The sequence below is a fragment of the Lycorma delicatula genome, chromosome 5 (assembly GCF_047948215.1).
Source record: "Lycorma delicatula isolate Av1 chromosome 5, ASM4794821v1, whole genome shotgun sequence".
NCBI classification, from domain to species: Eukaryota; Metazoa; Arthropoda; class Insecta; order Hemiptera; family Fulgoridae; genus Lycorma; species Lycorma delicatula.
The window spans coordinates 91313609-91328353 of NC_134459.1; the positions used below are offsets into that span (position 1 = coordinate 91313609).

At 31.1% G+C, this 14745-nt stretch overlaps 1 protein-coding gene across 1 annotated transcript in view; it reads left to right on the forward strand.

Annotated features, from left to right (window-relative positions):
• Myo81F (unconventional myosin 81F) overlaps window positions 1-14745 on the forward strand; it is a 457375-nt gene that overhangs the window by 240193 nt on the left and 202437 nt on the right. The window contains exon 3 of the mRNA XM_075366639.1: window positions 12613-12675. Within this exon, the coding sequence (XP_075222754.1) occupies window positions 12613-12675 (63 nt within the window). The remainder of the gene's footprint in view (window positions 1-12612; window positions 12676-14745) is intronic.

Sequence of the window (14745 nt, forward strand, 5' to 3'; positions counted from 1 at the left end):
TAAACTTTATTTTGTCGTAATAGAAATATCCTAAAATATTGTCATTGGCTTAAATTACGTGTGATGTTAAAAATGATTGAGTTTTTATCGTTAGGTCAATTTTATGCATTTTTAATTTAAAAATTAATTTAGAACAGTTAAGAACACAAGCTTCAAGCTTATGTGGCGATATCATCGAGGAAATAAAATTCAACAACAAATAAATTAACAATTGAGAAAGTAAGTAAGGAAACCATTTAAAAGTCGGTAAAGTTTTATTACATTGTCTTTTTTCAGGCCTAAACAATAATTATTCTTACTTAATTTGAAAATAGATGTTTATTAATTTTTTACCTAAACTTTTCTTCAAAATGTTTAGAAATATTGACATACTCAAAATAAAATATTAAAAATACATTTATAGATAATGGTATTTCTATCTATTCTAGTTTTCAAGAAAAACAATAAAAATTAAAAAAAATATTTTCAGAAACTAATTGTAATTTCCAACACCTTTAACTTCAACTTCAGATAGTTTTCTTGTTGATTTCTTTCGACTGACTTCTGTATAACTTTTTTCATTGAATACTGATTATTTGACCTTATTTTTTTTTCTTTTGAAGTAGGTGATGCGAATCCTGAAAACCGATATTTTTTGCGATCACAATACTTCCTTTACTTCGTACACTGAAGTAAAAAACGATATACCGTTTACAAGTTATTTTTCAAATAATAAGTTATTTTGGTCAGGAGTATTAAACTGTTAGGTTATTAAGGATTTCCTTTAAAGGGTTGATTGACATTTCCCGAAAACATCAGGAAAATCCCCTTTTTGCAATCTCTGGAAGTTAATCATTTTGCAATCAATTTTGATATACTTTTAATCTGTTATCAACAAGTAAGATTAGATTTTTTAGATTTAAGTCTGTGACTAATTTACTGTAATGAATTCTTTCCTTGATTAATTTAGCACTTTTTTTTTAAATCTGTTTATTCATGTACTCTTTAGTACGAAACAGTAGAACAGACATTATCGATTCCATACTTATAGTTGCTAAGGAGTTGGGTTAGGAATGTTGTTAAATATCGATAATTGTCAGGGTATATGTATAAAAAGATACAAACAATAAGTTTACTTAATCATCCCATTTATCTTTTAATTTTACATTGAGTCATTTAATTTTACCATGCCTGTCATTATAGTAACAGCTTGTACGGGTAACTTTCTTTCCTTCTTCCGCTACAGTTCTGAATAGTGTGGTGGTATATTAAAAAAAAATCTACACCAACTCCGATTTAACTGCTCTGTTAGTTTATCTATATCAGTTGGCCATAGTAATAGATTTCTGGAAACTTTATACGTAACTCCTCCCATCAATTTTCTTTCTCTCTCTTTCTGTATATTCTGATCCTGTGTGTAATTCCAACGGTTACACTGTTGTGTGAAATAAAGCGATCGACGAAAACCAATACTAGAGAAGGGGAATTACTTGAAAAAGCGGATCAGAAGACTACCCGTACATGAATTGTCAGTAAAGAAGAACTTGGGATAAGAATTCAGGCATAAATAGGCACAATTCGCTTATGGTACTTTCCGAGTAAGATTGATCGAAAAATACGGATCGGTATTCTGTATTTATTTACTTTTTTTAAGTTTATCCTATAATATTAAACCTTGTTCCTGGGGGGAATATGGGACAAACTTTTCTAGGGTATGCGTGCGAGTAATGCTTAGCGCATATGATAATTAAACTCAACGCTTTCACTATGAAAGACAATGATTGTACTTTTTTAGTTAGTGTTCGATTGTTGCCGGATTGCGCTATTGTTTTATTGATGATGTATAAAGTGATAGTCCCTAATGCATCAGCTATTATTATATATATTACCCTTCTGCTAATTCTGTTGAGTTAGATGTAGGCTATCTGGGCGTCTCGTCTCATCTCTTACACTTATTGCTCAACAGCAGCGTTTCCTAACCTTCAACTTGTATGACGGCTCCGTTGGTGAGAGCCAAAACAAATAGCCTTCGGTCTAACTTACTGGCTGTTTAAATATGCATGGAGAATTTTTTTTTTTTAACAATGCATTGATAATGCACATACAATTACTGTATTTATACGTTCTTTGTTCTTTATATATTTTGTAATGTAGCGTAGATTTATTGTGAACTAGCGGTTCGCTGTCCGTGACAGGATATTAATGAGTGGGCCACACGTGGCCATCTGCTCCTTTACTTCTGGCTGTCTTTCCACCCCTTCTCTCTTACCCTCTTTTATCCCTTCTCTTTGCAGCTGTCCATTTAACATCTGATGTTCCTTCGTACCGATTATATGCAATTACACCTACAGGCATTTTATTTATTCTGCCCCTATAGTGTGACCTATTTCTATATTCCAGTTTTTATGTAAACATAATTTTTAATATGCTGATTAAAAAACCGTGTATTATATATTTTCTCTGTACGGTAATATAATTCCAAATATAATACTATAATTATACCGTACGGATTCTAAAATACGAGTTACTTCCTTCTAAATTTTTGTATGCTGAATTTATATCTTTTTAGATTATTTTTTGGTCATCGATACCTTATTTATACTGGTTGATGCGAAAAAACAGATTGATTGAAAAAAAAATTCGTTATCTCAGGGGTCGGCAACCTACGACACGCGTGCCACACTCGGCATGCCAAGTAATTTTTAATGGCACGCAGAAGCTCTGAGTTTTATATATCAATAATTTGGTTATGATTGACACAAAAGTCAGCACTATAAAAAAAAAACCCCATCACGAGTCAGTTCTCAAAATTTAACTAAGTGTAATTTCTTTGATTCTTTCTACTTTGTATCTATCTATTAACCCAAGTTGATATTGTTTGAAAAACATATTCGGGAGTATGGCGACTCAAAACTTTACTCAAATCCCATAATACGTATCACAATTAAAGATTGCTCATCACTGTGTGGGCGAAAATAGGTTTCACAAAAAGTTTACATTTTTTTTAGGTTATTTTTTTATAAGTGATATTAGTGATTTTATAAGTTGGTGAGTTTTGAAAATAAATATATTTGAATTGTAAAAACAATAAATTCTACTTAAGCAATGTTAGGCAGATTTAAATTTTTTTATTATATTTTAATTTAATTTAATTTTATATATAAATATCAGCATTGATGTTTGTGGATTTATTTATATTTTCAGAATACCGTTTGTATTAAATATAGCAGAAAAGAAATGGAAACTTGATCATCGTCCATTTAAAAAAAATTGGAGAAAAGAATTAGAAGAAAAAGATCGTGCTGTTCGTGTTTTCTGTAGCGCGTGTTGTGTTGTGTGTCCCACATCTAGTGTACAAAGACAGTTCCAAACTAAACACCAATTTAAGTTTAAAACCTCAGAAGAGTAACGTGAAGCCATCAAAAAAGCTATTACTGGTTTCAAAAAAACAAACTGGTATTTTGAGCTAAAAAGTTGGAACGAAGAATAAAGCTATTGAATGTAGTTACAAAATAGCGCAATGTGTGGCCTTATTAAAAGGTAAACCTTTTATAGATGGAGAATGTATTCTCACTGCTCAAAAACATTTCTTCGGTGTACCAAAGAAACGTTTTTGAGCGGTGCGTTCGAAAATTTGAGCGGTGCTGAAATTTTGTTTGGTGATTTACCAGGTACGGAGATAATACCACAAATTAGAGAAATTCCAGTTTCTGCAAGATCAATTGAGAGACGCAAAACTGACTTGGCTGAAAATGTAACAACTAAACAAACAATTGAATTAAAACAATCCCAAATATTTATGTCGCTCTTGATGAAAGCACTGCTTTAAACGATTTGTCACATCTAGCTATAGTTGCAAGATATTATGAGAATAATCACATTTATGAAGAGTTTTGTTGCTTATTATCCCTTCATGATGCAACCAAAAACAGAAGACATTTTGACTGTATTTATCAGTTATTTTGTTTAACATGACATCGACTTGAACAAATTATTCTGTGTGACAACTGATGGTGCTGTTGTAATGGTTGGTAAGAAGAAAGGATCTGTAAAACTTCTTGGAATTATATTAACCACAAACTTACATTTTCATTGTATTGTACACCAGGAGGAGAGCTTATGTGCAAAGTCCTCATCTCTGAATTTGGTCTGTGATGACAACTGTTGCTAAGATAGTCAACTTTCTTATTTCTCTTTCTTCATTGGTTCACAGGCAATTCAAGTCTCTTCTACAAGAAATTGAGTATGAATATGGAGATCGTCTGTTATCTTGCAATGTTCGATGGCTGAGTCGAGGGAAAGTTTTAAATAGATTTGTCTGTTATCTTGAAGCTATTAGGTGTTTCTTGACGAAAAACAGCAGCATTTTCCTGAATTTAAAGATGAAAACTGTTGTTAAAATTGATGTTTCTGACTTTAAACGAGTAAATACATATTTAAAAGACCTGAATTTTAAATTACAAGGTCAGGGTCAAACGGTACTTGATCTTCTCTGCTACTGGAAAGCATTTATAATGAAACTTGACATTTTTTCACGTGACATTAACATCAAAACATTCAAGTACTTCCCAAATGTTAAGAATCATTTAAATAAATTTGAATTAAACTTAGATGTGTTTCAGAAGTACGACGTACGAAGTACGAAGTACGACGTTTAAGAAATACGTAGACTGTTTTGAATTTCTCGGGTTCAGTTGTTTCCAGTCAAATCCGTTTGGTGTCGCCATGTTCGTACACATAAGCTGATTACAACGCAATTTTTTGATTGCAAATATCGTTATTGATTGTTTAGCTACGCGGTTGTTTGTGAAGTGTGTTTTTTTTCGTTTGGCGGATTTTAGAATGAGTGATTTGAACGAGCAAAGAGTTGCTGTGAAAAATTTGTGTTACAACTCGGAAAATCTGCGAGTGAAACTTTTGATATGCTCAAGATGGCTTACGGCGAATTTGCTATGAAGCGTGCGACATGTTTAAAGTGGCATGGACGTTTTAAAGATGGTCGGCAGTAGATTGAAGACGATGAGCGTCCTAACCGTCCTTCCACGTCAACTGACACTCATAGCTAGACAAAATCAACACCCTGGTTCGGGCAAATCGACGTCTTACCATCAGAGAGCTTGCTGAAGAGTGTGGGATATCAGTTGGATCATGTTACGAGATTTTGACCGAAAAATTGAAGATACACCACTGGGTTTTTCATCACGACAACGCTCCAGCTCATTCAGCCCTCAGAACTCGTGAGATTTGGTCAAACACTCGATCACTGTTCTTTCCCACCCACCCTACTCACCTCCTGACCTCGCCTCTTGTGACTTCTTCTTGTTCCCCAAACTCAAAAAACCTTTGAAAGGAAGAAGATTTGAGACTATTCACGAAATTGAGGCAAATGCGACGAAGGAACTGAAGAACATCACAAAAGAAGCGTTCCAGGACTGTTGCCAAAAGTGGAAACACCGTTGGGATAAGTGTGTGCGTCGGAGAGGAGAGTACTTCGAAGGGGATCCAGACAAATAACCTCTAAATAAAGTACATTTTCTTTTATGACTTTAGTCTATGTATTTTTTGAACAGACCTCGTACATCAAAGCACTCAAAGCAGAATCTAATAAACGAAGTTAAGACTTCCATATTCATGGACCTTTATTTTCATACCTCATTAAGCCTGACATACTTGATTTGACAAGTACCCAATTGGAACATTTTAGTTGGATGGATATTGATTATTTTGAAATGCAACAGGTTGAATTTAAGTCTTCAGAATTATGGACATCAAAATTTGTTGAACTAAGGAAGTCTCTGGAAGAGGAAAATTTAGAAAAGTCTGCTGCTACTCTTAACTGTTGGACTTCCTTCCCGAGATCTTTCATCTGTTTGAAGAAAATTGTTTTTGCTCTTCTTTCGGCTTGTGGTTCAACTTATTCCTGTGAGAAAATTTTCTCTCGCATGAAAGCAGTGTTAAGTCCACAACGAAGTTGCCTAACACCTGATCATTTAAAAAATTGTGTAAAACAACAGAGTATGTTGCCGATATTGGGCAATAAGCTATGACCATGCAAGGGCAAGGCTCCCACTAATAATAAAAACTTAAAATACTTTAAAAAACAGTCTATTTCTTTTAATGTGGTTTAAATATTATTGTATGATATTACTGTATAAAAGTAAAGCAAAAGGTTGCCGACCTCTGCTTTAACTGCTAATTATTGTTATTGTTCACGTATACCAATATTTAGTAAATTAAAAATATTATCTACGTACTTATAATTTTGAACGTGCAATTTTGGTTAAAACAAAAGAAACAATACTCGCTTATTGTGAAAAAAAGTCCACTTTTCTCAAAGATTTCAAACAGAAATCAACACAGTACTTCGGCATAACAGAAGAACCTTATCTGATTCCGTTACAACTTTTAATAAATTACTGGCTAAAAGTTCCTCCAAAGAATTCATTTAAAATAATATTCAAATATTTTCTTTGACAGAAACAATATTATTATATGGTACTAATTAAAAATAACCCTTTAGTTTCTATATCTCTGTTTAACGTTTCCATGAATATTTGCTCAAATAATTCTCGTTAAAGTCTAAAATAAAGTTATTTTGTTTATTTTGCATTTTAACTTGCTTTATATTTTTCGTGTATTTATATTTTAAATTGTTAATAAGGATATTAACGATTACTGTGTTTTGTATTATAGTTAACTAGTAGTCCCATGCTATTCCGCAGCGTTATTATAAAGTAATATTATATATTTGGAAAAATCGGCTAAAAACCTAGTGGACTGTGCTCCTCTACAGCTTTATTAATAAATACAACGTAATGATAATTAAAAACATCGACTAAAAACCTATTTCATTTTCAACACCTCTTGTTTTCTCTTCCTTTGCTACCACAGATAAAATGTGTGCTAAAGACCTATTTCCAGTCCATCCAGACGATCTATTGAACGGATCGGGCTGATAATTTTTTTATTCTGCTTGGAATAGCCCGCAGATATGTCGACAAGCATCGACAGACCTTTAAAGTGATGTTACTGTATATAATAACGTCGGAATGTTACTTGATTAAGGAATAAATGAAGATTGTTTTTGAGGAATTCTCAGTGGAGATTCAAGCTTGGGGTCCGATGACGCTTGCCACAGACATGTCATCATATGATATGTCTGTGGGTCGTTCTGAGCAGATTAAAAATAAATCAGTTTGCTCCATCCAGTGGAAAGTCCACAAAGACTGGAAATAGAATTCCAGCCCAAATTTTTTACTGTATCAGATTGTATATTTTGTAAAGCTGCTCTGATCAAGATTTCCTTTTACCCATTTAGATTAAAGCTGGGATAGTTCTTATTTCATCTATGGAGCAGCTTACCTAAATTTTCTGACGTTAAGGTATATCATCCATTAATATTTATTGAATTTTTTCAATTTCATCATTATTTAGGTTTAAATTAAAAAATAAGGGAATTGAAATTAAAGTAAAATAATATGTTAAAAGTAATTTTCAGAATTTAGAATCTATTTGTAGGTTTTGTTAATGAATCACATTTTATATAGTGCTGATCGAAATCCATCGCTTTAGAAGAATAATCTCCCTTGATAAACATATAGAAAGATATAACAGCCCACATTTCATTTCCTGTGATTTTTCAGTTTTATTATTCATTTACTATTATCTAATCTGAAAAAAAAAATGTTTTCCCAGTTAAAAACCATATTGACGTAATTTCAGTTTTTTATAGTATTTAAATTTTAATCACTGTGTATTTATTTAAAGCTAATTTATTTCTTGTACGGTTTTAAATTTTACTATATGGATTATTGGATATTTTTAATTTTATTTTTAAATAAATCTATGAGAAAGATAAAATAAGTAGAAATAAAAATATAGTAGATATATATATATATATAGTGATATAAATAATAAGTTTTCTATTCCTTGCATATTTTATCACTTTTTATCATGTGAGGATGGAAGCGGACTATTAAGTAGATTGCTTGCACAAAACCTCCTGAACGTTTAGACTACTAAAACTGCTAACAGTAGTTTTTAGTTGATACATTTTATTTTTTTCCGGTATAATCTCTTTTAAAGATAAAAACAATATTTACAACTATCCATCCCATTTATCATTTTTTTAACTTGAAATAAATAAAAACTTGTGAATCTTTATCCTTTTTTTTTGTTTCAATTTATTGTCTATATAATACTCTATTTTACGTATCCGACATTAACATTTTCACTTAGAATATTACTTAAGACCGGCAAAAATCTAGAACACAACTGTATCTTTTTTATTAGCATATTATGATTTTTGTTCGAATTATGTAATTAATTGCTTATGGAATGTAATCAAATTGCTATCACTAGTCAAAAGAAAAGAAAGATCAATTAATCTGTCTTCTTTAATGGTTTTTAAGATATCCGTTAGAACACGATGCTAGGTATTGGTATATACCTCTTATTTCGTTAGTTGTAAAAGATTTTATCTATTTATTTTACGTACTTGTATATTTCTCTAACCAGTCTCTTCCAACTACTGCCGGGTCTAGATATGTTTGTATTCAGGCAAATATAATTACTGCTAGTGGCTTGCCAGACCTGACGTAGCGCAGCACATCTAGTCAAATGTACCGGTAAACATGTAGTCTGGAACAGATTCAGGTCGACCACTCCCGAGACGTGTGGTTAATTGAAACCCAACCGCCAAAGAACACCGATATCCACCGACTATTATTAAAATTCATATAAAAGCAACTGCGTTTACAAGGAATCGAACCGTAAACTTTCGACTTCGAAAATCAACTGATTTTGCGATAACGAGTTTGACCACTGGACTATCCCGACGGATTTTATCTTTGATTTAATTTATTGAGAGCACCTCATAGTTCAAGAAATCCTTTTTATTACGAATATTTTATCAGAATATCCCTGATACATTGACATAGTTCCGTGAGTTTCAATATGAATATCGGGGTTTTAAAGTTATGTAATATTTATTAAGCTTGACTAACATTAATAAATTATAATAGAAATGAGAGAGCAACTCAAACAGGTTTTCGTATAAGTGTTCTATGTGTGCATCATTCGTCACACGGTACAGCCGATAGGAAAGTTCATCCCATACTTTAATCAGCAAGTCTGGAGTATTTGATGCAAGAGCGGCTTCATTCTTCAATTATTTCTCTAAAGTCGGGTAAGTCAGCTGGTAACGGTGGCACATACACTTGATCCTTTATAAATCCCCAAAGAAAAAAATCGCACGGGGTCAGATCGGGCGAACGTGAAGGCCACGACAAACTGTGTCATCTGGCCCCAGGTAACCAATCCAGCGGTCGGGAAGAATTTCATTCAACCAATCGTATACAACATTATACCAGTGAGGAGGCACACTATCTTGTTGCCAAATGAAATTCTGTGATTTGTACTGCAGTTAAGGACGGATTTCTTAGGACTACGCACAGAAGACTGTCTTACACGTTCAACATTATCTTCGGACACTCTCGGTTGTCCTATATTCTTCCCTTTACAAATGGAGCTAGTGATATCAAATTGTTTATAATATCTGCGAATGTTGTTGTCACCCGGGGGATTACAATTGAACTTTGAACAGAACGCACGTTGAACAGTAATTACAGATTCCACTTTGCAAACTGCAAAACACAGAATGCATTTTGTTGGGCGGTCGCCATATTTGCTACTAGCGCTTTCAAGCGGAAGGTACAGAAAATAGTTTATGAGCTTGCGCACAGCTAAAACTATTTGAGATACTCTTTTATTGGGTATATATGTAATCAATGTATGTGAAACTTGAAAAATATTAGATAGCTTTAAAACCCCGATATTCATTTTTAAACACTGTATTTTGATGTTACTGTTAATAAATGCATGTTAAAATTTTATTGCTGTATTCCTAAAGATTAGATTTTTCTCTTTTAATTCTTTATATTGTTTAGATGTGTTTTGACAAAACTGTTTAAAATAGATTAAAATTCTAAAATTTCATTTAAAGAAAAATAGCTATCTTTGGAATTGAAGACATAATATGATACAATGCATTTTTTTTCATTCATTAATTCTACCAAATCCTTTATCACCTAAATTTTTACAAGAAAAATAACCTAATTCTTAAAAGTTTAATTACATTGTATAAAATTATACAAATTTTATTATCATAAAATTATATACAATTTTTTATTTTAAAAAATAATAGAGATGTATTCACATGTATTTACAACATTTTGTTTATTCCTGATTACCAATCTTGAAAGGAAATCTCGATTAAAATTACAGTTAATATTTCCTACAAAGGTTTTTAACATGTTTATTTATTTAAATTTTGCCCCTTGAAATTTTTACGTCCCAGCTAGTTTTAACTTAAAAAAAAGTTCCTAAAAAAGTATGACCATTTTGCACAGCGTGATTTCACGCTGTGCAAAATGTGCTCGTTAAAAAAAAACCTAAGATTTCTAAATTATATTTTACTTCATTCTTGACAACATTTTTACTAAAACACATTTTGATCATTTGCATTATAAAAAAAAAATTATTAAGTGTTAGTTTGAATTCCTATTTAACATCTCAACAAATATTCTGTAAAGTTTCGTTTTATATTTGAACCTATAAATCATTTGTAAATAAACCCTTAAAATTAAAAAAAATATATATAAATGTATTTCTCACATATGTCGTTTAAAATTTATTCCCCTTTAATTTTTTTAAAAATATACTCCCAATTTATAAATCGTAAAATTGTTTCCTCTTCAGAGTGGACGCTCCGTCCAGTCAGTAGTCAGTGTAAACTTTTCTGTAGCTACTAAGAAAGATTTTATAGCTTTATTTTTTAATTTCACTTTCTTTTTAATAATTTTCTTTTGAATCAAAAGGGGAGAGGCTCCTTTTAAAAATAAGCTTTCAATCAGATTTAATAAAATTATTCTGGAAGTTTCATTAAAATCGGTTCAGTCATTAAGGCCTGTTTCCTGGGTGATTTTAAGCAGACGAAAAAGCGTTAGTTACATATCAAGGTTATTTGGTAATTTTTTTCAAATATGCATACAAACTTTAATAGTGTAAGAAGTATGAAAGCATTTTAATTAAATGTTTTTACCTCATATTTGTAAAAAAAATCTTTGTTTGTGCTCGTTTTTAGTACTTTTTAGGATGTATTTAGGTTTTGTATCTCTAGCTTTACATTTAATTAATTGTTTGTATAGAGTTAATGAAAGATCTTGAACTATTCAGGGGTTGTCTGGTAATGAATTCCTTGGAATTTAATACATAACATATAGTGTAGTGTAGATCCCATTTGTTTTCCTCTGTATCATCATTTAGTCATTCCCTCTTTCTCGCACTTATTAATTATTTACTGCTGTAGCTTTCTCTCTTACTCTTCCCCATTTATTCTTACTATCTTATTTACATACAATAAATTTACTCTTTCGTACTAAACAGTCATTTAATCTCACTAATTTTGTTGTAAAACTTTCTTGATGACAGCGTTATTAATATTATTTAATCTCATAACAATTCTTTTCTTTTTTTTTCGTGTTTAGCCTCCGGGAATTACCGTTCAGGTATTACTTCAGAGGATGATATTTTTGAGTGTAAATGAAGTGTAGTCTTGTACAATCCCAGCTCGACCATTCCTGAGATGTGTGGTTAATTGAAACCCAACCATCAAAGAACACCCCGGTATCCACGATCTAGTATTCAAATCCGTATTAAAATGCCTTTACTAGGACTTGATCGCTGGAACTTCGACTTCCAAATCAGCTGATTTGGGATGACGCGTTCACGACTAGACCAACCCGGTCGGTTAATCTCGTAATAATTGGCTGAAGATTTGTGTTACAATTTAACCGTATAAAGACGCCGTTTCGTTTTTCATTCATGATCCAAAATTGAATCTAGGAGTAAGAGTATTCAATAAAAGCCAATTTTTATTACCCGAACATATTATTATATTGCTGTTCTTTTTTGAGAACAGACATTAATTACGAAGGCAAAAAATTATTTTATTGTGATTAATAATTACAGTATTTTTGTTAATGATAAACAAAAATAATCACGGCGAAGGTAAAGTTGTTAACTTTTAATTTAATATTATGACTGGGTGTTTGATTACTTGTATAAAAATACGGATATATGTTGTATAAATTTCAAAAGAGTTGAGAAAATGGCTGCAGGAATCACAGCTGGTGGTATCGGAAAGCATAACATCAAGGGCAGCCAATTTGTCACCCATCACACATACTTAAAAAAAAAAATACCGTTTGTTTTTAAAATGAATTCGTACTTAATGAGTATAGAGCAATTCAGATGTGTAAATAAATTATTCACATCAGCTATATTTATGTTATTTATAAAAATATCTCCAGGATAACATTTTATCTATGAAAATATCTTAGATTGACACACGTGATTTATCACGTGTTTCATTTATCACCGGTGAAACATTTATCAGGTTTTTTTTTAATAATACGGAAATAATTTTCATAAGTTTGAAATAATAAGGAATTAGTTTTTCCTGTTCTCATATATTATTGTTAGTTTGATTGATTTTACTTTAACATATTTATATATAACCAATAATATTCCTTTCTCGTACATGTTTTATTTTTCTTAACTAGTTTATCACAGACTTACACGGGGACCATCCTGGTGGCTGTGAATCCATACAAAGAGCTGGACATTTATACCACAGTAAGTACAACTTTTTTTTATGGTTTTTTTTTTTAATTTTAATTAACATTTCTATTTCAATCTGTATTTTATACATTTTTTAATTATATTTGAATCACATACGGATCGCATTGGAAAAGAGAATTACTTTGCATTTTGTTTTTCTTTCTACTAATACTTTTTCATTTTTTGTCTAACTTTATCTTTCTCTTTTATGGGAAAATCCTTTTCCTCTTGGTTTTGCCTGAAAACTGTTGAAATTTTTTATTTTATTTTTGAATGTATTTCGGTCTAAAATGTAATCTTCTTTAATATTTAATTCCTTTAGATCGTTTTCAATTTCTTGAAACCAGCTATTTTTTAGTTTTTAATCTAGAAATATAATTAAAGATTCATTTTATAAATTGTTGTCCTTCATTCTTTATAAGTACCCGTAAGAGCCAAATATTACTTTTTCTTGTTAAGTCCGTTATTTATTTAAATTTCTGGAAAATTCATTTGATCGTGAGATATTTACATTTAGTTCCTAAAATCTTTTTTCAATTTTTTAATTATTTTTTCTAGTCTTGATTTATTGTTTGTCATCGTCTACGCATTCTGGTTTAATGGGTGTATTATAGTGTGTAAATCTTTAGTTAAAAGAAAGAGATTTTCTGGCTTATATATATGTATATATATATATATTTTTTTTTTTTTTTTTTTTTTTTTTATCAGTTGACTAGTTATATTTTGTTTGCTTTTATTTGTACTCTATGTTATTACAATTGCAAATTTTTTTTGCAATAATAGTGAAAAATTTGAAAATTTCGAGTTATTTCATTACTTTTGAATTCTAAAAAGTTAATACATACTATTATAATTTTATTTTTATGTATTTTTTATATTTAAATTTATTTATTAATAATCAGTACCAAAATAAATTTTTATGTAATTTATTCTCATTTATTATTCTTATAATATATGTTGTATAACGTGATTGTTTGAGTGGTAATTGTTTTATGTTAATATTTTTTTAAATCTATTTATAAACTATTGAATTAATCTAGATCTAAGATATAAAACTGAAAAAAAAAAAACATTTTCGTACTTTCTATAATAAAAAACCATACAGTAGTTCCTCCCTTTTTAACATTATCATTGGGGTAACTACAACACATCCCCTAGTGACATTTTGTAATTGAAAAAAAGAACAGTTAAACTTTTTAATTTATTTGAAATTAGTAAGGGGTTGTTGACAATACTTTTAATTGTAGTGCGCGCGAGTATGTGTGTGCGCGTGCGCGCTCGCACGCGCTGTGCTTATACGTATACTCACACAAATTAATTCTAAGCTATTTTAACTAATTATTAAATGTAAAAAAGAATTTTCTCTAAAATACGCGAGGTTATCTCTAAAGTAAAGACCGTTTCATTGTAAAAAAATTTATTCTGTAAACTTTATAAATATTTTTTATTTTTTTTAAACTACATACTTATACTACTTCTCTATATAATCGCCATATGAATTATACATTTATTGTAGCGATACACCAGCTTCAATAAACTATCGTTGTATTTTTCTGCCGCCACTCCATTTAGCCACTGATTAACAGCATTTTTAAGTTCATCGTCACCCGCGAGTTGCTTACTACTCAAAACTTCTTTCAATTTCCCAAGCATATGGTAGTCAGAAGGAGCTAAGTCCGGATTATATGGTGAGCGATCGTAAATTTCTATCCAAATGTTCTCAGTAAATTACGTGTTGGACCCGCAACATGTGGACGTGCATTATCGTGCAGCAGGACGACGCCGTCGGTCAGCCGCCCACGTTGCCGATTTTGAATGGCGCGCCGTAACTTACGTAGAGTTTCGCAGTAGGCTTCTACATTTATAGTCGTTCCACATGGCATGAAATCAATTAACAGTATGCCAAACCGATCCCAAAAGACTATGGCCATCAGTTTGCATCCAAATGGCACTTTATTGGTCTGGTTGTTGATTGAAGATGACGCCATTCACTTGACTGCCGTTTTTTCTCTGGCGTGTGACACGATATCCACGTTTCATCGCCGGTAATAATTGAATAAGAAACTTATCACCTTTTTCTGCGTA